At 44.6% G+C, this 23,622-nt stretch overlaps 1 protein-coding gene across 1 annotated transcript in view; it reads right to left on the bottom strand.

Moving 5' to 3' along the window:
* The window catches only part of LOC142257600 (uncharacterized), a 56,370-nt gene that overhangs the window by 24,300 nt on the left and 8,448 nt on the right, over positions 1-23,622 (bottom strand). The window contains exons 4-6 of the mRNA XM_075329736.1: positions 20,699-20,782; positions 18,228-18,311; positions 16,415-16,498 (exon numbers count right to left, since the gene is read on the bottom strand). Coding sequence (XP_075185851.1) covers positions 16,415-16,498; positions 18,228-18,311; positions 20,699-20,782 — 252 coding nt within the window. The remainder of the gene's footprint in view (positions 1-16,414; positions 16,499-18,227; positions 18,312-20,698; positions 20,783-23,622) is intronic.

The raw sequence follows: 23,622 nt of genomic DNA on the forward strand, positions 1-23,622 counted from the left end.
GGCGCCTCTGCTGCGGATTTCAGTCCGCAGCCGTCCCAGAAAATGGCGCTCTCATATAAGCGCCATCATCTGGCGCTGTATCCAACTCTTCCAACAGCCCTGGAGCCGGGTGGCTTGTTGGGTAATCATGAGTTAATACTGGCTTTGTTTTACCAGCCAGTATTAAGCCAGAGATTCTTAATGTCAGGCACGTTTGACCCGGCCATTAAGAATCTCCAATAAAGGGTTAAAAAAAGACACCACACAGAGAAAAAATACTTTAATAGAAATAAATACACAGACACATTAGAGACTCCATCTTTATTACCCCTGTCAGCCCTCCACGATCCTGCTCTTCTGTCTTCTTTCTTTCTAGTGTAGTAGTAGTGACGATTGTAGTGAGGGGCATCACTTGGGGCTGGGGAACCTCCATCCTAACTACAATGCTCACTACAATCGGGAAGCAGCGTGCAGCCTTCACTCCGTGAGTGATCACTGCTGGCTGCTAGCGGTAACGCTGACAGACGCGTTACCATAGCAACGGTGCTCCCGGAGCCGCGGTTAGCGGTGACGTCACCGCTAACTGCGTTGCTATGGCAACGGTGATCTCCGTTAATGACCGGCTGTGTCAGCCGGTCCCTAACGGAACGGGGAGTCGACCGTGTGCTAGAGCATGTCGCCGGTACACGGCGATACACATATGTGCACCGTGTACCGGAGAGATGCACTCGCAGGTCCTACATGACGTGTCATAGTCATGTGACCAGTCTGTAGCCAATGAGATAATAGCCACGTGACTGGTCACATGGCTATTTTGACGTCACGATAGGTCCTGCTTCTCTGCTGGCAGTGCAGGTCACCGGGAGGATTCAGCGATCATCGGATGGAATAGCGGCAGGAGACAGAGTGCAGAAGGGATCGCGAGGACCGGTAAGTGTTATGGCAATGTTTATTAACTGTTTGTGTACATTTATAATGCATTTTTATGTGTTTGTGATTGCCTCCCATTATAGCCTATACGTTCGAGTTCGGTTCGTCGAACGTTCGACGAACCGAACTCGAACGGGACCCCCGTTCGGCGAACCGGCCTCGAGCCGAACCGGGACCGGTTCGCTCATCTCTAGTGATGGTACAATAGGTGAGGACAGAGCTGGTTGCACAGTGGTGTCCTGGACTGAGGGCTATTGTAGGTTGTAGGCTTGTTGGAAGAGGTGGGTCTTGAGGTTCCTCTTGAAGCTTTCCACGGTAGGGGAGAGTCTGATATGCTGAGGTAGAGCGTTCCAGAGTATGGGGGAGGCATGGGAGAAATCTTGTACGCGATTGTGGGAAGAAGAGATAAGAGAGGAGTAGAGAAGGAGAGCTTGTGAGGATCTGAGGTTGCATGCAGGTAGGTACCTGGAGACTAGGTCACAGATGTAAGGAGGCGACAGGTTGTGGATGGCTTTGTATGTCATGGTTAATGTTTTGAACTAGAGTCGTTAGGCGATGGGAAGCCAGTGAAGGGATTGGCAGAGTGGCGAGGCTGGGGAATAGCGTAGGGAGAGGTGGATTAAGCGGGCCGCAGAGTTTAGGATAGATTGGAGGGGTGCAAGAGTGTTGGAAGGGAGGACAGAGAGCAGGAAGTTGCAGTTATCTTTTGCTGTAATGGCTTTTGTTGACTCGGGTGCTGCATTGAATCTCATGGATTTGAAGTTTGCCAGGAGTTGTGGCTTTCCGTTGCAGTCCTTGCAAGTCCCTATTCCTTTGAGAGGGATTGATGCAACTCCTTTGGCAAAGAATAAGCCGCAGTTTTGGACGGTCTTGACTATGCGTATGGCTCCGGATCATTCTGAGGAGTGTCAGTTTCTTGTTTGCAAGATTTGCATGTTGTCGTCGTGTTGGGGTACCCATGGCTGTAGACTCATAATCTGCTATTGGATTGGCAGAACATGTCTGTTATTAGTTGAGGCTGTCAGGGAAAACATAATGCTTTGCCTCTGAGGACAATTTCCGCATCTGTTTCAGGGATCCCTGAGTTCCTGTCTGATTTTCAGGAGGTTTTTGATGAACCTAAATCTGGTCCGCTTCCTGTGCATAGGGAGTGTGACTGTGCCATTGACTTGATACCAGGTAGTAGGTTCCCTAAGGGAAGACTTTTCAATCTGTCTGTGCCAGAACACGAGGCTATGAGGGCTTATATTAGGGAGGCCTTGGAGAAGGGACACATCAGACCTTCTTCTTTACCTTTTGGGCGCGGGGTTCATTTTTGTTTCTAAGAAGGATGGCTCCCTGAGACCCTGCATTGATTATCGTCAGTTGAACAAGATTACGGTGAAATTCCAATATCAGTTGCTATTCATTTCTGACTTGTTCGCCAGAATTAAGGGAGCATGCTGGTTCACTAAGATTGATTTGAGGGGGGCATATAATCTGGTTCGTATTAAGCAGGGTCATGAATGGAAAACGGAATTCAATTCGCCCGAAGGCCATTTCGAATACACCGTGATGCCGTTCGGACTTACTAATGCCCCATCTGTTTTCCAGTCCTTCATGCATGATATTTTTTGTTGTTTTATCGACAAGTTTTTGATTGTGTATCTGGACAACATTTTGATTTTTTCCCCGGATTGGGATTCTCATGTGGACCAGGTCAGGAAGGTTTTTCAGGTCCTTCGCGATAATTCCTTGCTTGTCAAGGGGTCCAAGTGCCTTTTTGGGGTTCAGAAGGGTTTTTTTTGGGTTTCATTTTGTCTCCTTTCACCATTGAGATGGACAGGAGAAGGTTCAGGTTATTCACCAATGGGTTCAACCCTCTTCTGTCAAAGGTCTCCAGAAATTTTTGGGGTTTGCTAACTTCTATCGGAAATTTATTGCAAATTTTTCTAGTATCGTTAAACCGCTCATTGATCTGAAAAGAAAAGGGGCTGATGTGGAGAACTGGATTCCTGAGGCGGTTTCTGCTTTTCGGGAGCTTAAGAGACATTTTACTTCGGCTCCTGTTTTGTGTCAACCGGATTTGTTTTGCCCCTTTCAAGTTGAAATTGATGCCTCTAACATTGGTGCCGGGGCTGTTCTGTCCCAGAGGGATCCTAAGGATTCTAAATTGAGACCATGCGCCTTCTTCTCTCAGAAATTTTCTTCTGCTGACCGTTCTGCGCATGCCCTGGCCAGATGACCCAACGTCACCTCTTTCCCATCTAGCCCTGGAGCAGGAAATAGATGGGAGGAGCAGAGCAGGACACCCCCGATCATCTGGTCATCTGGCCAGGGCATGCGCAGAACGGTGGAGGCAGAGGGGAAAGCGCGGGCATGAGATTATGGGCTGGAGCTTGCTGATGAAAATCACAGCACTGCCCATAATCTTGTGCCTGCGCAACGTAACCAGCGGTCCCACTGTGCACAGTCCCGCAACAGTGGCACGGCGCATGCGCGAGACATCGGACGCACTGGGCGGCGTCCTGAGGTATGTAAATGAGCGTTGGGGGGTGGCCTAAAGCGGCAGGAGGGACAGTAACGGACATCAGACAGCCCGCCCCCATGTACCATTAACAAGATTTTCAAACTGAAAGGTACCACTTTATAAACTATTTATTTTGATCTAAAAGGGGGCAGAATAACTATAGGAACCTTGCTAGAATGCAGGCCACGAGCTGCAGAAGGGGAAACTTTTAGGTTTAGGGCAAAATTTCTGCTGACAGGTTCCCTTTAACAATCGGGCCAGTTTGGCCACTTTGGTGTCCCCCTTCTTTTGCAATTTTGGATTTTATCCTCGCTTTTCCTTTGGGCAGGTTGCGCCTTCTGCCTGCCCGGGTGTTGATTCGGTGGTTCAGCGTTTGCAACTGATCTGGGACCGTGTGGTTGATAATTTGGCTCAGTCTCAGGAGAGTGTCCAGCGGTTTGCTAACCGACATCGGTGTGTTGGTTCTTGGCTTCGTGTGGGTGATCTGGTTTGGCTTTCTCCAGATTTATTCCTTTGCGGGTATCTTCACCTAAGTTTAAGCCTAGTTTTATTGGCCCTTATCGTATAGTGGAGGTGATTAACCCCTTAACGAACGCGGGCAGTAAAATTACGTCCTAGTGGTCATAACGTTACTGCCCGCGGTCTGCCGGCAGCAGCATGCCGCGATCGGCGCACATCTCAGCTGATTTTCACAGCTGAGATGTGTGCCTGCTAGGCACGAGCAGAATCGCTATCTGCTCGTGCCATTAACCCCTGTAATGGCGCTGTCAATATGTGACAGCGCCATTATAAACACGATCGCGGTAAAGTTTTACTTACCGCCCGATACTGGAAGTCACGTGACATGATCACGTGACTTCCGGTGGTTGTCATGGTAGCACAGGGTCATGTGATGACTCCTGTGCTAGACATGAACCACTTTCACTTTCTCTTTGTACAGAGGCCAGGGAAGCAGGAAGTGCACGTATCTGCTGTTTACAGGGGTCTCCTCCTTGAAGAAGCAACAACACCTCGCGAAACGCGCGTTGGTGGCGATCCTGTCCTCCTCTTTGGGTATGTGCATCATGTGATTCTATACCTGTGACTTCCATGGCTGGTTTCTTGTTGGCATGTGGTTTTTTACTGTGATTTTTTTTTTTTTTTTCTCTGACATTGGACATGTTCTATTGATATGCACTTGCACTTTAGACTGTGTGATAATTTGTCTGCCATAGAACTATTGGTAACTATTGGCCTGTGGTTGGATACTGTTGATATGGGTTTTTTACATACCTGGGTGGGGTTGGGCTCTACCAGTATATACACTGCAATTGTCAGTTAAATAGAGTATTGATATTTTCCACCTACCCCAGTGAGTTTGATTATCTGTTAGTATACCTTTACCTTCCCTCATGCTAGGACTAGAGGATTGTTAAAACATCCAGCACCTCTCCTCCCACGGCTAATTGTTTCCCTCATTGTTTTAAACCGCATGCCTCTCCCACGACTAGTAGAGAGTGTGAACAATAGATATTATTATTATATCACATCTATTTTTGATGGTTTAACAGAATAGCCATATATGTTCACCTCTCCCACGGCTATTGATAACAACTGTATTGTACATTTTCATCAGTGTTTGCCCCCCTTGATTCAGTGGTAGTTTTTAACTCCCTTTATATTGCTGTTTTGCGTTTGTCTCTCTTGATAATAAATAAATTTCTATTTGCATATACACTCGACTGTTCTCCTTTTTGCATGTTTACAGCTGTGTAGCTGTGATCAGCAGATAGTGCAGAGCGATCGGATTGCTGATCGCTATAGCCCCCTAGGGGGACTAGTAAAATAAAAAAAAAGTGAAAAAAATTAAAAAAAAAATTAAAAAAAAAACCAAAAAACAAAAAGTTCAAATCACCCCCCTTTCGCCCCATTGAAAATTAAAGGGTTAAAAAAATTAAAAATATACACACATTTGGTATCGCCGCGTTCAGAATCGCCCGATCTATCAAAATATAAAATCAATTAATCTGATCAGTAAACTGCGTAGCGGCAAAAAAAGTCCAAACGCCAAAATGAAGTTTTTTTTGTCGCCACAACTTTTGCGCAAAATGCAATAACAGGCGATCAAAACGTAGCATCTGCGCAAAAATTGTATCGTTAAAACCGTCAGCTTGAGTCGCAAAAAATAAGCCATCACTGAGCCATAGATCCCGAAAAAATGAGAACGCTACGGGTCACGGAATATGGCATAAAACGTGCGCCACTTTTTTCAGACAAACTTCCGAATTTTTTTTAACCCCTTATATAAAAGTACACCTATACATGTTTGGTGTCTACGAACTCACACTGACCTGAGGCATCACACCCACACATTAGTATTACCATAGAGTGAACACAGTGAATAAAATATCTCAAAAACAATAGTGCTATCGCACTTTTTTTGCAATTTTTCTGCATTTGGAATTTTTTTGCCGTTTTCCAGTACACTATTTGGTAAAACCTATGGTTTCATTTAAAAGTACAGCTCATTCCGTGAAAAATGAGCCCTCACATGACCATATTGACTGAAAAATAAAAACGTTACATCTCTCAGAAAAAGAATGGCGAAAAAAAAAACGGAAAGCGAAAAATTGGCCGGTCGTGTAGGGGTTAATCCTGTCTCTTTTCGTTTGGCTCTTCCGAATACTTTCAAGATCCATAATGTTTTCCATAAATCCTTGTTAAGGAGACATGTTGAGCTTATGTTAACCATTGCGGCCCCTCCTGACCCAGTGGTGGTTGATGGTGAGTTGGAGTATGAGGTGGAGAAGATCCTGGATTATTGTCTTGTTCGACTTGGACTACAGTACCTTGTGAAGTGGAAGGGATATGGACAAGAGGATAACTCTTGGGCATTAGCCTCTGAGGTTCATGCTGATGAGCTTGTTCGTGTCTTTCATCAGTCACATACGGATAGTCCTGGAAGTCCTGGTGAGTGTTCAGTGCCGCTTCCTCAAGGGGGGGGTACTGTTGTGAATATTGTCTGGTGGAGTTCCGCTCTTGGACTACCTCCTGTGTTCGCTGAGGTTAGTGGTTAAATTCTATCCCCAGTTCTACACACCTGGTTTGCAGCTCAAACCTTAATTTTGGATATAGGTGTGTGCTGGCTGTTTATACCTGCCAGTTGTCTGAAAATTCCAGAGACTATAGGAGTCTGTCTCTTGTCCCTCTGGCTTCCCCACTACCAAGATAAGCTAAGTTCATGATTTTGCTTCATACTTTTTCATGTGTTATTTGCTTATCTCTGAAGGTTTTTTTGCATCTATCCTGTATTGTTTGTGCCTTCAGATAAGGAAGATTTATCTTCCTAGTCAGTTTTTGCTATTTATTTTAGCAAGAGTTAGGGGTGCTTCTCACATAGAGAGATCGCTGCTGAGTCACGCTTTTTGTGACGCAGCAGTGACCTCATTAGCGATCTTGCTGTGTTTGACACTGAGCAGCGATTTGGCCCCTGCTGTGAGATCGCTGCTCGTTACACACAGTGCTGGTTCATTTTTTGGACGGTGCTCTCCCGCTGTGAAGCACACATCGCTGTGTTTGACAGCGAGAGAGCAACGATCTGAATGTGCAGGGAGCCGGCTTCTGGCAGCCTACAGTAAGCTGTAACCAAGGTAAATATCGGGTAACCAAGCGAAGCCCTTTGCTTTGTTACCCGATATTTATCTTGGTTACTAGTGTCCGCCGCTCTCCGGCTGTCAGTGTTGGCTCCCTGCGCATGAAGCCGGAGTACACATCGGGTAAATAAGGAGCAGAAGCACCGGACCCGAGCGCCCGCGATTCCCAGGCGATCGGCGTTCCCAACCCCTCCGCCCGCGACATTACAATTTATAGCGGGTTATGTATTTCAAGGTTATGATTAAGAGGCATTTATCCTCGAAACATGTAAACCGCTACTTACAATGTCCCTCTTTGTTACTTTATTTTTTTAACTTTAAGTTATAGAAGGTACATTTTTTAGAAGTGCTGGATTTCTTTTCTTACATTAACTTCTACAAGTGTTTCATGTTTTACATAGTTTGGCCATAAATATATTATGAATTGACTCCATTGTCAGCAGCATGAATTTCAATGTCTGTGTTCTGCGCAGTGTATTTCTATTCCTATAGATTTAGAAATGTTTCCGATCGTGGTCACATGGTCAGATACATGGAAGAAGACCACTAGAAAATCAAAGAGTCCTCTCACAATCCCAGACTGTGATAACACAGGCTAAACAGGATCTATGATCTTCTCTGGTAGACAAAATCATCTGCAGCTCTCCATGGAGGCTTATAGAGTAGGATTTCAAGAAGATCAACTGTAAATCCTATTAGTCTTCATGACACAACTTCTTTAAAGAGGACTCATCATTTGCCATAAATATGTAAGTTTTGAACCTGGTGTAAATGCCTCTGTTCTCCAGAATACGGCAATGTTATTCTTTTGTTTGCACACCTCTCTGTAACTGAGAATCGCCCATCTATTCCCTGTATTTAAATCTGGCCCTGTTCTAGAAGTGGGTGTGTTCTTGTGAACCACACCTACATGCATGAAAGCCTAGAGGAAGAGGAGGCCATATCTCAGGAACAGGGAGACCCAGGAACACAAGAAAAACATCGCCGGATTCAAGAGAACAGCAGTTTTTACACCAGGTAAACAAAAATGTCATATTTATAGATAGATAAAACTTTATTGATCCCACAATGAGAAAATTTGCACAGAATTAAAAAGTTTTATATAATATATATATATATATATATATATATATATATATACACACACATATTAGCAATGGCTATGTAGTTGAATTATCCATTTAAAGATAACTTTACAATTTTCACAATTTATTATACAATCTAACTGCAGTTGGAATGAAGGACCTACGAAAGCGCTCTGTCCTGAAGTCTGTGACTGAAGGAGCTATTCAGACCCTCCACAGTTCCATGCAGAGGGTGAAGGGTTTTTTTTTATGATAGCTGTCAGCTTTGATAACATCCTCCTCTCACCCACCATAGCCACAGACTCCGGAGGACAACCCAGCACAGAGCTTGACCTCCGTACCAGTTAGTCGATCCTGTTTCTGTCCCTTTCAGTACAACCAACCCCTCAAGAAAACACTCCATAAAAAAAGGCAGATGCTACCACCGTGTCATAGAATGTTCTAGACAGGGTCCTACAGACACCGAAGGACCTTAGCCTTCTCAATAGGTGGAGTCGACTCTGGCCCTTCTTATACAGTGCGTCTGTATTCATAGTCCAGTCCATCCTTTTGTTGAGGTGGACACCCAGGTACTTGTAAGAGTCCACTGTCTCTTTTCCCTGGATGTTCACCAGAACTATAGGGGGTGACTTCCTCCCAAGGTCAATAACCATAACCTTCGTCTTGTTGGTATTTACTTGTAGAGCATTGATCTCACACCAGCCAACAAAGTCACTGATGACACCCTTATATTCCTCATCATTCCCGTCAGATACGCATCCAATAATTGCCGTACCATCCGAGAACTTCTGAAGATAGCAGTGGTCCGAGTTGTACCTAAAGTCCAACGTATACAGACTAAACAAAAAGGGTGAGAGGACCGTGCCCTGTGGTGCCCCAGTGCTGCAGACCACCACATCAGACACAGTCGTAAAACCTCACATACTGTGGCCTGTTGGTGAGGTAATTGATTATCCATGCCGTCAACTGATTGTCCACACCTGCTCCCTCCCAACTTCTCTCTCAGCAGAGCAGGCTGGATGGATGGTATTGAAAGCACTGGAGAATTCAAAAAACATATTCAAAAAACATAACCCTCACACAGTGGCGTAGCTAGGGTTTCAGCTCAGGGGGGGCAAAACATCTGAGTGTGCCCCTTACCAGGTAACCATGATAACTACTGTGGCGCAGACTAATCGTGGGTATAGTGGAACCTCAGCAGATGACACGGATATTACCACTATATGGTGACAATATAGAGGTAGATATCGGTCTTGCAGCACATACAAGAGATCACAGTAGAGTTATAGATGGTGACTTACAGCTCACATTCTTTTGGATGGAATTGTTCACCTTTTACGTCCCCGTCGCTCATTCTATCCTGCGGGTGTTTATACTTACCATTGCGGCAGGCTTCTTTTCCGGGTGTTCACTCGCCGGCTTTAGACGAACACTGCGCATGTGCAGTGCACATCTGAAACTGACAAGGAGAACCCGGAAGAGAAGTCTGCTGCAATGGTAAGTATAAACGCGCACAGGATAGAATGAGCGACTGGGACGTTGCTCATGTGACTCCATGGTATCACGCCCACAGGGGCGTGATACCACGGAAAGTATGCAGACGCCCATAGGGCAAGGTGCCGCCCATGGTGACAGCGGCTCTGTAATCTACATAGAAAATATGAAAGTAATAAAATGATTTTTATTACTTTCATATTACAGAATTCTACAGCACAGGGATGGGTAGGGAGCTGCTAATAGGGCAAATATGCGTCTGCTAATATGTCAGATCACGTATTGGAGGTGACAGGTTCCCTTTCCTTTAGGGTAGATTCACATGACCGTTCCGTTTTTGCGGGCCGAAAAAAACGGTCCGTTTTTTTCACGGATGCATCCGTGTGACATCCGTTCCGTATACGGTCCGTGTGTCATCCGTGTGCCTTCCGTTTTTTTGCGACCGCAAAAAACGGAAGCAGCAAGAAAGATAAATGAGTAGATATAGAGATGGATAGATAGATATAGACAGAAAGATAGAGGGATGAATGAATGAATGGAGGGATAGATGGAGATATATATATATATATTATAATATAATATGTCCTACCCCCCTGCATATTCTAAGCTGACACCCTTTAGTGACTTTCATGTGGCACTAAAGGGTGCTTAGCCTTGTATTTAGCCAAAAAATAAATAAATTAAAAAAAAACGACGTGAGGTCCCCCAATCTTTTGTAGCCAGCTAGGGTAAAACAAACGGCTACAGCCTGTAAACCACAGCTGGCAGCTTCACCTTGGCTGGTAATCCAAAACTGAGGGCACCCCACGCTGTTATTTTAAATTAAATAAATAATTTAAAACAAAAAAACACGGGGTCCCCCCCAAATTGGATCACCAGCCAAGGTAAAGCAAACAGCTGTGGTCTGGTATTCTCAGACTAGGGAGGTCCACTGTTATTGGACACTCCCCAGCCTAAAAATAGTAGGCCACAGCCACCCCAGAAGTGGCGCATCCATTGGATGTGCCAATCCTGGCTCTTCGCCCCCAACTCATCCTGTTGCCCTGCTGCAGTGGCAAACGGGGTAATATATGGGGTTGATGCCAGATCTGTAATGTCACCTGGCATCAGGCCCTGGAGTTAGTGATGTCACGTGTCTATCAGATACCTGACATCACATACCCAGTCAGTAATAAAACTTTTTTTGTTGTCTATTTTTTTTTATTTGAAAAAACACTCCCCAAAACATTCCCTCTTTCACCATTTTATTGAAAAGAACAATCAAATCCGGGTCCGGCGTAATCTAATAAGGGGGTCCCACGACGATCCATACCATAGCCACTGTCCCAGTCAATGAAGAACTGCTCTCTCAACCCATTGGTTGGGAAAGCAGTGCAGTGACCTGAGCTAACATCAATAGGTCAGCCCAGGTAACTGCAGGGCATGACGAGCGCTGCTGTCAGGAGGTTAGCGAGGTACATTACCTGCTGTGATGATCTCCTGACGTCAGCGCTGTCACTGACTTCTATGCCCGCAGCGTTTTCAGCGATACGCAGGAGCCCGTGACGTCACCGCTAGTAACAGTCTCGGGCCACCCGCGACACTTGATGTGAGAACGCGGCGGACCTAGAAGGTAGTGACAGCGCTGACGTCAGGAGAGCAGGATATCGTCACAGCAGGTAATGATCTCATCTAACCTCCTGACAGCAGCACTCGTCATCCCCGTGGCTGCCTGCAGTGCAGGCATATGCTGACACACTGCAGTGCGGGCAGCCGCAGGGCTGGTGCGATAGCGGAACACAGACTGGACGGGCACCCGACGGAGGTCACACGGAAGTGCATCTGTGCGGCTTCCAGGGATTTTGCGGGCCCATTTAACTATATCTGCGCGCTGTGCACGCTGATATAGTTAATGGTATCGCAGCTCCGGGTGGGCCCCCTCTGAGCATGGGGCCCGGGGCGGCCGCACCCTCTGCCCCCCCGCTAGCTACGTTACTGCCCTCACAATGTTTCTTGCTTGCTCTAGGTGTGAAAGACATCGATGCTGCAGATAGATGACAGCATCCTCCACCCCAATACCGGGCTGGTAGGCAAACTACAGGGGGTCCAGCACTGGGCCCACCGCAGGACGGAGATGATACAGGATAAGCCTCTCCATGCTCTTCATCAGGTGAGAAGTCAGAGCCACAGGTCTATAGTGGTTAGGCTCCCTGGGATGTGAGATCTTCGGCACTGGAACCACACAGGACATTTATGTCACATGATTGGCCACCTTTAACTAACCTGTATAATCAACCATAGTCTACAGCTAGGATCACATATTCAATTTTTGCATGAGCCGAACCCAGGAGTGGATAAAAATAAAATAGATGAATGTAAAGGTATAATTTCTTTCCAGAGCTGGTGGGTAATAATTCAGGCTGGCTAGAGCTGGTTGGGTAGGAAGTGGTAGGCTCTCGTTCACTGGGAGTGAGATTCTCTAAGTAAAGGAAAAGAAAGGTTAGGATGACAGAGTGATGCCTGAATGGCTCCTCCTCAGGCTTTTATTATGGCATGATTGTCTTTACCTCTTTATGGCATCATATTATGGAGGCATGACTTCTTTAAAGCAATGTCTCCATAATATAACAACATGGTACCAATTGGTCCCGGGCCGTATATTTACGGTCTCCCGTTGAAGCACATGCGAAACACGTGTCGGGACCGGGTCCACATGTGAGGCTGACAGACTCCCTTTCTGGGTGCTATACATACCACAGGTAGGTCCTTCAGGTGCCATTTTACCCACCACTATATGAATTATTTATTTATTTTTTTTCCTCTGAGATTATTTTGGTGGTGTTACATACTGGTGTATTCAGGCCCTGATCTGGACCTTATCCTGTTGGTTACTGTTTAATGTATGGACATTCCATCACTCCACTAGCCCAGGGGGTATACTATTGATATCTTCTGGTTACTTATATGCCCCCCCGGGATATAGTAATACTACTTTCTTACCAGTTTTAGTTAAGGGGTAGTCTGTCTCCCTCCCTGGGACCTTTTTTCTCTCTGTCTCATCTAATTGGATTTTAACTATGTATGTCTAACTACTAACTGTCATCACATGTGATTTTTGATATTTGCACTTTTTCTAATAATAAAAACTGTATACTTTTTCACAACTGTGGTACAGTAGTTTTACTTAAAAAAACCATGATAAATACCCCTTCTTGTTCACAAGTTTTTGTATATTTACGGGGATGCTATGTCACGGGTGAATGCTGGCCGTTGCCCGGTTCCGTGATCCTGGGGACGCTTTTTAATGGGGAGTATTTACAGGGGAGTTTAAAGTCATTGGTGTGACGTCACCTGCGGGTTGCGGTTAAGCTAGTGGAACCGCCGCTGCTGAGTTCGTTATCCCTAGGGCTTGTGGTAGTGGCAGCTGTGGTGGTAGACCCTCCGCAGGTAGGACTGAGCCCCTGGAGATGTATGGTGGAGACTTTCGCTGAAGAAGGGAGGACACACCATGGATTATCAGTTAACAGTCTTTACTCACTGTAGACCCTTGGACGGCTGGTTCAGGTCCCTGTATTTTCAGTGCCAGTTTATGACTCGATTGCTCTGTCCCCGGTACCCTCAGTGTGGTTGGGTCCCTGTACCTTGGAGCTGGTTTGGGGCCTGACTGTCCTTTTTGTTGGCAGTCTCCTTGTCCGTACGGCGGGCAGTGTGGACCCTGTAGGATCGGTCTGTGTCCCGATCCTTGATCCTCCAGTTACTGCTGATGCCCCCGGATCTGCGGGTCAGTGAGGTCCATGAAGGTTCCCTCACTGTGCAGGTATTTTCCCGTTTGTGTGAAACTGACGCCTGACCTAGGGCCCTGTGCCTCGTCGGAGCTCTGGTCCCAGTGGTACTCAGGTGTACCTACTCTGGCGACCACTCTTCTGTGCCCTCAGGTCATCGTTACTTGACCCAGCCCTAGGCACCTCACTCTCCTCTCTCCTCGACTGACTACTGTCCCCTCCCACCAGGCTGTCTAGTCCCCTGGACTGGCTCCGCCCTTTGGGTGGCCATCCCTTTGTGTGTGACTAGCTAATTACCCCTGTTCTGGAGTGGAAACTGAAATTTTGGCGTGTGCAGGTGTCACTGGTGTTCCAGGTCCCTGAGAGTAGGCACTGCATTGTGGTTCTGGGATTTTTTTCTCACCGTTCTTGTGATCATTTTGACCCCACGGGTTGAGATTTTGAGCAGAGCCCCAGATAGAGGGGAATTATCAGTGGTCTTGTATGTCTTCCATTTTCTTATTATTGCTCCCACAGTTGATTTCATCACACCAAGCTGCTTGCTTATTACAGATTCAGTCTTTCCAGCCTGGTGCAGGGCTACAATTTTGTTTCTGGTGTCCTTCGACAGCTCTTTGGTCTTCACTATAGTGGAGATTGGAGTGTGACTGTTTGAGGTTGTGAACAGGTGTATTTTATACTGATAATTTCAAACAGGTGCCATTACTTCAGGTAATGAGTGGAGGACAGAGGTAATGAGTGGAGGACAGAGGATCCTCTTAAAGAAGAAGTTACAGGTCTGTGACATCCAGGAATCTTGCATATTTTTAGGTGACAAAATACTTATTTTCAACCATAATTTGCAAAAAAATTATTGCCAAATCAGACAAGGTAATTTTCTGGACTTTTTTCTCCTCATTTTATCTCTGATAGTTGTGGTCACCTATGATGTCAATTACAGGCTGACCTCATCTTTTTAAGTGGGAGAACTTGCCCAATTGGTGGCTCACTAAATGCTTTTTTTGTCTATGTTCCCCTGTATGCCGTTACTGTAGTTGTGACATCTAGTGTAATCACCGGTCTTGTCACTATCCACTAGGGTGGATGGAGGGCCAGACTAGGCATGTGACAGCGATGAGAAGAAGGATTCATATAGGGACATTAGAGGAGCTTAGGGACCAGAGAGGAACAAGACACAAGTTTGTGTCATAAGGTGTCTCATCCCCCGCTCCTTATAACTTGAACAAAGGACTGGCACTCCAAATCTTCTGGAATTTTTTACACTTTATTCCACATCATAAGGGTACAGGCGTAAATAACGCGTTTCGGCTAATAGTGAGCCTTTTTCCCATCTATAGATTAAATGAATGCACACACATTATATATATATATATATATATACAGTATATATATATATTATATATATATATATATATATATATATATATATATATATATATATATATATATATACGATTAGTGGATTACTTCCTTTGTGACTGACCCACTCCTTATCCGCTCCTTATAGTCAGAGTCCTCCTCTCTTTTTTACATCCTCATTGTTACTAGTCTATTTTGCAATGTGCCTCACAGTTGTTGGTCCATGCTCATCTGTCATGGCATGTTGCGGACACCCGCCAGTCCGAGGTAGACAGTTAATTTGGGGTTTAAGTGGCATACAAGGAGTGAATTTTGCTCAGAATTTGTATATATGCATAATATTATTATCTGTAACCTGCTTTTACATTTGTGATAAAAATGACATCTACTGTCCACATTTGTATGCCTGACAAGAGAGCTGTAGCAGCTTGTTAATACCGGATATGAGTTTTCAGGGCAACTATTAAATAATGGTATATAATCTCCAAATTGTAAAGTAGGTAAATTAATCCCGGATAAGAATTAAACCGTAAGTAAAGCTCAGGCTCGCCTGACCATAAGAGTGCACCTGGTAAAAAGTTCCAAATGGATAATCCAAGAACATAAATCCAGCACTTCTAAAAAAAATGAACTTTTAATTCTTCAAGTTAAAAATAAAGAAAAAAAGAGGGATGTTAAAAATATACCGGTTTATGCATTTCAAGGTTATGCTTAAGAGGCATTTATCCTCGAAACGTGTAAACCGCTTATTTCAATGTCCCTCTTTTTACTTTATTTTTTTAACTTTATATAATAGAAGGTAATTTTTTAGAAGTGCTGGATTTATTTTCCTGGATTAACTTCTACAAGTGTTTCATGTTTTACATAGTTTAGCCATAAATATATTATGAATTGACTCCATTGTCAGCAGCACGAATTTCAATGTCTGTGTTCTGCGCAGCGTATTTCTATTCCTATAGATTTAGAAATGTTTCCGATCGTGGTCAGATGGCCTGATACATGGAAGAAGACCACTAGAAAATCAAAGGGTCCTCTTGAGATCCCAGACTGTGATAACACAGGCTAAACAGGATCTATGATCTTATGTAGTAGACAAAATCATCTGCAGCTCTCCATGGAGGCTCATAGAGTAGGACTTAGAGAAGATCAACCATAAATCCTATTAGTCTTCATGACACAACTTCTTTAAAGAGGACTCATCGTTTTCCATAAACATGTATTTTTTGAACCTGGTGTAAATGCCTCTGTTCTCCTGAATCCGGCGATGTTATTCTTTTGTTTGCGCGCCTCTCTGTTCCTGAGATACGCCTGTCTGTTCCCTGTATTTAAATCTGGTCTTGTTCTAGAAGTGGGTGTGGCTCATCAGTGGTGTCTTCTTGTAAACCACACCTACATGCATGAAAGCCTAGAGAAAGAGGAGGCCATATCTCAGGAACAGAGAGACCCAGGAACACAAGAAAAACATCGCCAGATTCAGGAGAACAGCAGTTTTTACACCAAGTAAACAAAAATTTCGTATTTGTTACATGACTGGCCACCTTTAACTAACCTGTATAATCAACCATAGTCTACGGCTAGGATCACATATTCAATTTTTCTTTGAGCCAAACCCAGGAGTGGATAAAATGAAAATAGGTACATGAATGTAAAGGTATAATTTCTTACCAGGGCTGGTCGGTAATAATTCAGGCTGGCTAGAGGTGGTTGGGTAGGAAGTGGTAGGCTCTCGTTCACTGGGAGTGAGATTCCCTAAGTAAAGGAAAAGAAAGGTTAGGATGACAGAGTGATGCCTGAATGGCTCCTCCTAGTGCTTTTAATATGGCATGATTGTCTGTACCTCTTTATGGCATCATATGATGGAGGCATGGCCTCTCTAAAGCAATATCTCCAGAATATAACATGGTACCAATTGGTCCCGGGCCGTATATTTACGGGGATGCAGTGTCATGGGTGAATGCTGGCCATTGCCCGGTTCCGTGACCCTGGGGACGCTTTTTAATGGGGAATATTTACAGGCGAGTTTAAAGTCATTTGTGCGACGCCACTTGCGGGTTGCAGTTAAGATAGTGGAACCGCCACTGCTAAGTCCGTTATCCCTAGGGCTGGTGGTAGTGGCAGCTGTGGTGGTAGACCCTCCGCAGGTAGGGCTGAGCACCGGGGGATGTATGGTGCAGACTTTTGCCGAAGAAGGGAGGCCACACCATGGATTAAAAGTTCACAGTCTGTACTCACTGTGAACCCTTGGATGGCTGGTTCAGGTCCCTGTATTTTCAGTGCCAGTTTGATGACTATTGCTTTGTCCCCGGCACCCTCAGTGTGGTTGGGTGCCCATACCTTGGAGCTGGTTTGGGGCCCGAATGTCCCTTTGTTGGCAGTTTCCTTGTCCGTGCAGCGGGCAGTGTGGACCCTGTAAGGCCGGTCTGTGTCCCGATCCCTGATCCTCCCGTTATTAATTCTTCAAGTTAAAAAATAAAGTAAAAAAGAGGGATGTTACAAATATAGCAGTTTATGTGTTTCAAGGTTATGATGAAGAGGCATTTATCCTCGAAACGTGTAAACCGCTACTTGCAATGTCCCCCTTTTTTACTTTATTTTTTTAACTTTAAGTAATAAAAGGTATTTTTTTAGAAGTGCTGGATTTATTTTCATGGATTAACTTCTAAAAGTTTTTTTACATAGTTTGGCCATAAATATATTATGAATTGACTCCATTGTCAGCAGCACGAATTTCAATGTCTGTGTTCTGCACAGTGTATTTCTATTCCTATAGATTTAGAAATGTTTCCGATCGTGGTCACATGGTCAGATACATGGAAGAAGACCACTAGAAAATCAAAGGGTCCTCTTGAGATCCCAGACTGTGATAACACAGGCTAAACAGGATCTATGATCTTATGTAGTAGACAAAATCATCTGCAGCTCTCCATGGACGCTCATAGAGTAGGATTTCAAGAAGATCAACTGTAAATCCTATTAGTCTTCATGACACAACTTCTTTAAAGAGGACTCATCATTTGCCATAAATATGTATTTTTTGAACCTGGTGTAAATGCCTCTGTTCTCCTGAATCCGGCGATGTTATTCTTTTGTTTGCACACCTCTCTGTAACTGAGATACGCCCGTCTATTCCCTGTTTCTAAATCTGGTCTTGCTCTAGAAGTGGATGTGGCTCATCAGTGGTGTCTTCCTGTAAACCACACCTACATGCATGAAAGCCTAGAGGAAGAGGAGGTCATATCTCAGGAACAGGGAGACCCAGGAACACAAGAAAAACATCGCCGGATTCAAGAGAACAGCAGTTTTTACACCAGGTAAACAAAAATGTCATATTTATGTTACATGACTGGCCACCTTTAATGAACCTGTATAATTAACCACAGTCTACAACTAGGATCACATATTCAATTTTTCTTTGAGCCAAACCCAGGAGTGGATAAAATGAAAATAGGTACATGAATGTAAAGGTATAATTTCTTACCAGGGCTGGTCGGTAATAATTCAGGCTGGCTAGAGGTGGTTGGGTAGGAAGTGGTCAGCTCTCGTTCACTGGGAGTGAGATTCCCTAAGTAAAGGAAAAGAAAGGTTAGGATGGCAGAGTGATGCCCTAATGGCTCCACTAAGGGCATTTAATATGGCATGATTGTCTTTACCTCTTTATGGCATCATATTATGGAGGCATGGCCTCTTTAAAGCAATATCTCCATAATATCACAACATGGTAACAATTGGTTTCTTTTAGTATTTACATGGATCTAAAAGAAAAATAGGCTTCTGTGTGAGATTAGAGCAAAGGTACAATGATGAGCAAAAGGGTAATAATGTTCTGAACTTTTGAGTTTCAGGCTCCATATTTCACCATCAACTACAGCATTGAGCGTGAGACAACATTCATTTTATAGACAATCATCTTGGCTATCTCATACATAAATTTGACTTGCAACTATTTAGCATATGAGTTATGCAGATTCTTGTCATGTCACTGCATTGTTACTGTTTTGCTCCAAAAATCTAAATTTAATATTGTATAATAATGTTTTTGTTTTGTAAATCCACCCTTGGCTTTCAACACTGCCTGAATTCTTTCTGCATTGTCTCTCTATCATATTCAAGTAAATCTGACCCCAGGTCTCTTCTACACATTCCCAGTTTTGGTGTATATTGGGCGACTCACTTGGGGATGTGTACAGCTTTTTGTTTAAGTTTTTGATTGGGTTGAGGGCTGGGGACTGTGGAGGCCAATACAGCACCTCTACTTCATTGTCATTGATCCATTTCTTCACCAATCTCAATGTATGCTTTAGGTCGGTGTACTGCTGTTACAATATGTCGCCCTTTTCATTCCCATTGTACCTGAGTGTATGATGTAACTCGTTTTGTAGGATACTCATATATAGCTCAACATTAAGACCATCATTGATCCTGGTCAAGTATCTCATAGAATCATAGAATCATAGAATATTAGAGTTGGACGGGACCTCCTGGGTCATCTTGTCCAACTTCCTGCTCAAAGCAGGATTCACTAAATCATTTCAGACAGATGTCCGTCCAACCTCTTTTTAAAGACTTCCATTGAAGGAGAACTCACAACCTCTTGCGGCAGCCTGTTCCACTCATTGATCACCCTCACTGTCAAAAAGTTTTTTCTAATATCTAATCTGTGTCTCCTTCCCATCAGTTTCATCCCATTGCTTCTAGTCTTTCCATGTGAAAATGAGAATAAAACTAATCTCTCTACAGTGTGACAGCCTTTGGCTGTGAAACAACCCCTTATCAGATTTTTTTCCACCAAACTTGTCAGTTCCTTCAGTTTCTCGATCCATTAGCCCCTTTTTCCTTTGTTGCTTGCAGACACATTTGCACTCATCAGAGCCATCTGTTGATTTTCATCTCATCGCTCCAAATCACCTGTTGCCAATCTTCTATGGTCCACTTTTCGTACTTTTTTGCAATCTTGAGCTGACCCTTCTTATGATATTGAAGTTGAAGCCTCTTCACCTTTTTTCGGCCACCATTCCAGACTTGTGTAGCGTGTATCATATGGTGCTTGCATGGACATCAATGATCTCACTATTATGAAGTATATGAGCCGCCTCCACTGCCGTGTTTGTTTCCCCAGAACTGATAGACCTTGCGATGAGCCAACTGGTTGACTTGTATATTTTGCCTGGACGTCCACCTCTCGGCTTTTGATTGGATGGACGTACTTCATTTCATATTCTTTCAACTGTCATGGCACCTCACATGATGCAATTTGGCATTTTTCTTGGTCGAGAAACCGCTGTCGATGAGCTGGATAATGATTTTTCTCTTTTCTTGGGAAATCTTCTTCCAATACGCAGGAAAAAAAGCCCCAAGACAGTTCTTTCCACAGACTTCCCAATGTTTAACCAACAAAAGAGTTCCCAGAATATTTTCAATCATGACTCACCAATCCCTATAAATAATGGGAACCCAGATAAAGGTGAAACTGAATACACAAATGACTATCTAAATATAATAAAAAATATTTGCCAATGCAAAGTTGTGATATCTTTGACCAACTTTTGGGTCGATTTCCACATATTATTAGGAAATTTAGCAATGTTTTTCTTGTGTTCCTGCTACTCCCCAATTCCTGAGACATGGCCTCCTCTTTCTTATATTTAAAGCTAGTATTTTAGCCAATTGGGCGTGATCCTCAAGATTACTCCCCCAGAGAAGCCTTGTTGGCCAAAAGACTAGATTTAGTTACAAGCAAGAGGGGGCTGTATCTCAGGATTGGAGAGGTACCGAAGCAAAAACAGCAACTCCAGATTCACAAAAGCAGCGTCCAGATAAAAACAAATTACATATTTATTGCAAGTGCCAGGATCCCTTTAATTCACAAGACCACAATTTTCTTACGGCTAGGAAAACCAGGAGTATGTAAAAAAAAAATTAAAAATTGAAGGAGAAAGTTTAGTGTTTTACCAAAGTTAGTAGGTAATCCTTCAGACTGGGCATATGAGCTTGGGGAGGAAGTGGTGGGTTCCTTTTCCGCGGGAGCCAGATTTCCTGGGTTAAGAAAAAGAGAAGTCAGGATAGTAGAGAGTAACACAAAACACATTTTTTTTTAGATGACATGGTTGCCTTAGCCTCCATATGGTACCATAAGTTTGAAAGCATGGCCCCTTTGAAGTGATAGTTCCATAATGTGACAACATGGCTGAAAATGATTGGTGTTTCTGCATGGATCAAAGAGAAAATATGCCTCTGGATAAAATCATAGCAAAGGTACAAACTATGTTATAACTAGAGATGAGCCACCCCCCTAGAGTTCGAGTTCGGTTCGGTTCGTCTAACGGAGGACAAGTTCGTCGAACGTTCGATGAACCAACTCGTACCCCATTGAAAACAATGGGAGGCATACACAAACACATAAAAACACATTATACATGTACACATAGAGTTAATAAACATTGCCATTACACTTACAGGTCCCCGCGATGCGTCCTGCACTCTGTCTCCCGCCGCTTTTCCTTCCGATAATTGCTGCGTCCTCCCGGTAACCAGCACTGATGATACTAACTTCCATGACGTCAAAATAGCCATGTGACCAGTCACGTGTCTATTATCTCATTAACTACAGACTGGTCACATGGCTAGACGTCATGCTAGGTCCTGTCAGTGCATCTCTCCGAGATGCTCTGGCACATGGTCGGCTTCCCCGTTCCTGCATGTTGGCCCTATTTACAGAGTCAGCGCACATGCAAGGACTGCTGCCAGTGAATTGCGGTACCGGGAATCACATGATCGGAGCACCATTGCTATAGTAACCCGCCTGTCAGCGGTGACTTCACCGCTTACAGCCCGCAGCCTCTGCTCACTCACTGAGTGATTAGACTGCACGGAGCAGCAGCGTCTTCCTCCCATGCTGTGCTGTCTGATGTAGCAGAGCTGCATGGGTTGAAGGAGAAAGAAGACAGAAGACCAGGATCGTGGAGGGCTGACAGGGAGTAATAAACATGGAGTCTCTAAGTGTGTCTGTGTATTTATTTCTATTAAAGTATTTTTTCTCTGTGTGGTGTCTTTTTTTTAACCCTTTATTGGAGATTCTTAATGGCCGGGTCAAGCTTGCCTGACATTAAGAATCTCTGGCTTAAGGTCCAGTCACACTAAGCAACTTACCAGCGATCCCAACAACGATAGGGATCGCTGGTAAGTTGCTAGGAGGTTGCTGGTGAGATGACACACTGCGACGCTCCAGCGATCCCACCAGCAACCTGACCTGGCAGGGATCGCTGGAGCGTCGCTACACGAGTTGCTGGTGAGCTCACCAGCAACCAGTGACAAGCCCCCAGCGCCGCATGGAAGATGCTGCGCTTGGTAACTAAGGTAAATATCGGGTAACCAACCCGATATTTACCTTGGTTACCACCGCACGGAGCTACACGTGCAGAGAGCAGGGAGCAGCGCACACTGAGCGCTGGCTCCCTGCTCTCCTAGTTACAGCACACATCGGGTTAATTACCCGATGTGTGCTGCAGCTAAATGTGCACAGAGCAGGGAGCAGCGCACACTGCTTAGCGCTGGCTCCTTGCTCTCCTAGCTACAGCACACATCGGGTTAATTAACCCGATGTGTCCTGCAGCTACATGTGCACAGAGCAGGAGCCGGCACTGGCAGTGAGAGTGGCGGAGACTGGTAACAAAGGTAAATATCGGGTAACCAAGGACAGGGCTTCTTGGTTACCCGATGTTTACTGTGGTTACCAGCCTCCGCAGAAGCCGGCTCCTGCTGCCTGCACATTTAGTTGTTGCTGTCTCGCTGTCACACACAGCGATCTGCGCTTCACAGCGGGACAGCAACAACTAAAAAATGGCCCAGGACATTCAGCAACAACCAACGACCTCACAGCAGGGGCCAGGTTGTTGCCGGATGTCACACACAGCAACATCGCTAGCAACGTCACAAAAGTTGTTCGTTAGCAGCGATGTTGCTAGCGATGTTGCTTAGTGTGACGGGGCCTTTAATACTAGCTACCTACCTACAACTAAGAGATTACCATCACTCATCTCCCAAATCGTCTCTACCACTCTCCACACCCACCTCACGTGACCGGTCTATACTGAATAGACATTGAGAAGAAATATGGCTTTTTATAGTTAATGATTTTTGTTTTTTTGCTCTAATACTCCTGTCTTCATTGAATTTGGTTTAGAATTAATACTAGCTAGTAAAACAAAGCTAGTATTAACCTATTATTACCCAGCAAGCCACCCGGCTTCAGGGCTGCTGGAAGAGTTGGATACAGCGCCAGATGATGGCGCTTCTATGAAAGCGCCATTTTCTGGGGCGGCTGCGGACTGCAATTCACAGCAGAGGGGCCCAGAAAGCTCGGGCCAACCTGTGCTGCGGATTCCAATTCCCAGCTGCCTAGTTGTACCTGGCTGGACACAAAAATTGGGCGAAGCCCATGTCTTTTTTTTTTTTTTTTTTTTTTTAATTATTTCATGAAATTCGTGAAATAATTAACAAAAAAAAGGACTTCCCTATATTTTTGGTTCTCAGCCGGGTACAAATAGCTGGGGGTTAGGGGCAGCCGTACCTGCCTGTTGTACCTGGCTAGCATACAAAAATATGGCGAAGCCCACGTCATTTTTTTGGGGGTCAAAATAACTCCTGCATACAGTCCTGGATGGAGTATGCTGAGCTTTGTCATTCTGCAGCTGCTGTCTGCTCTCCTGCATACACTAGTGAATGGAGCATACTGAGTCTTGTAGTTCTGCTCCCCCTGCCTCTCCCTCCAGCATACAGTTCTGAATGTAGGATGCTGAGCCTTGTAGTTCTGCAGCTGTTCTGCAGCTGCTGTCTGCTCTGCTCCATACAGACAGACAGCAGCTACAGAATTACAA

Source organism: Anomaloglossus baeobatrachus, chromosome 12, assembly GCF_048569485.1.
Source record: "Anomaloglossus baeobatrachus isolate aAnoBae1 chromosome 12, aAnoBae1.hap1, whole genome shotgun sequence".
Lineage (NCBI taxonomy): Eukaryota > Metazoa > Chordata > Amphibia > Anura > Aromobatidae > Anomaloglossus > Anomaloglossus baeobatrachus.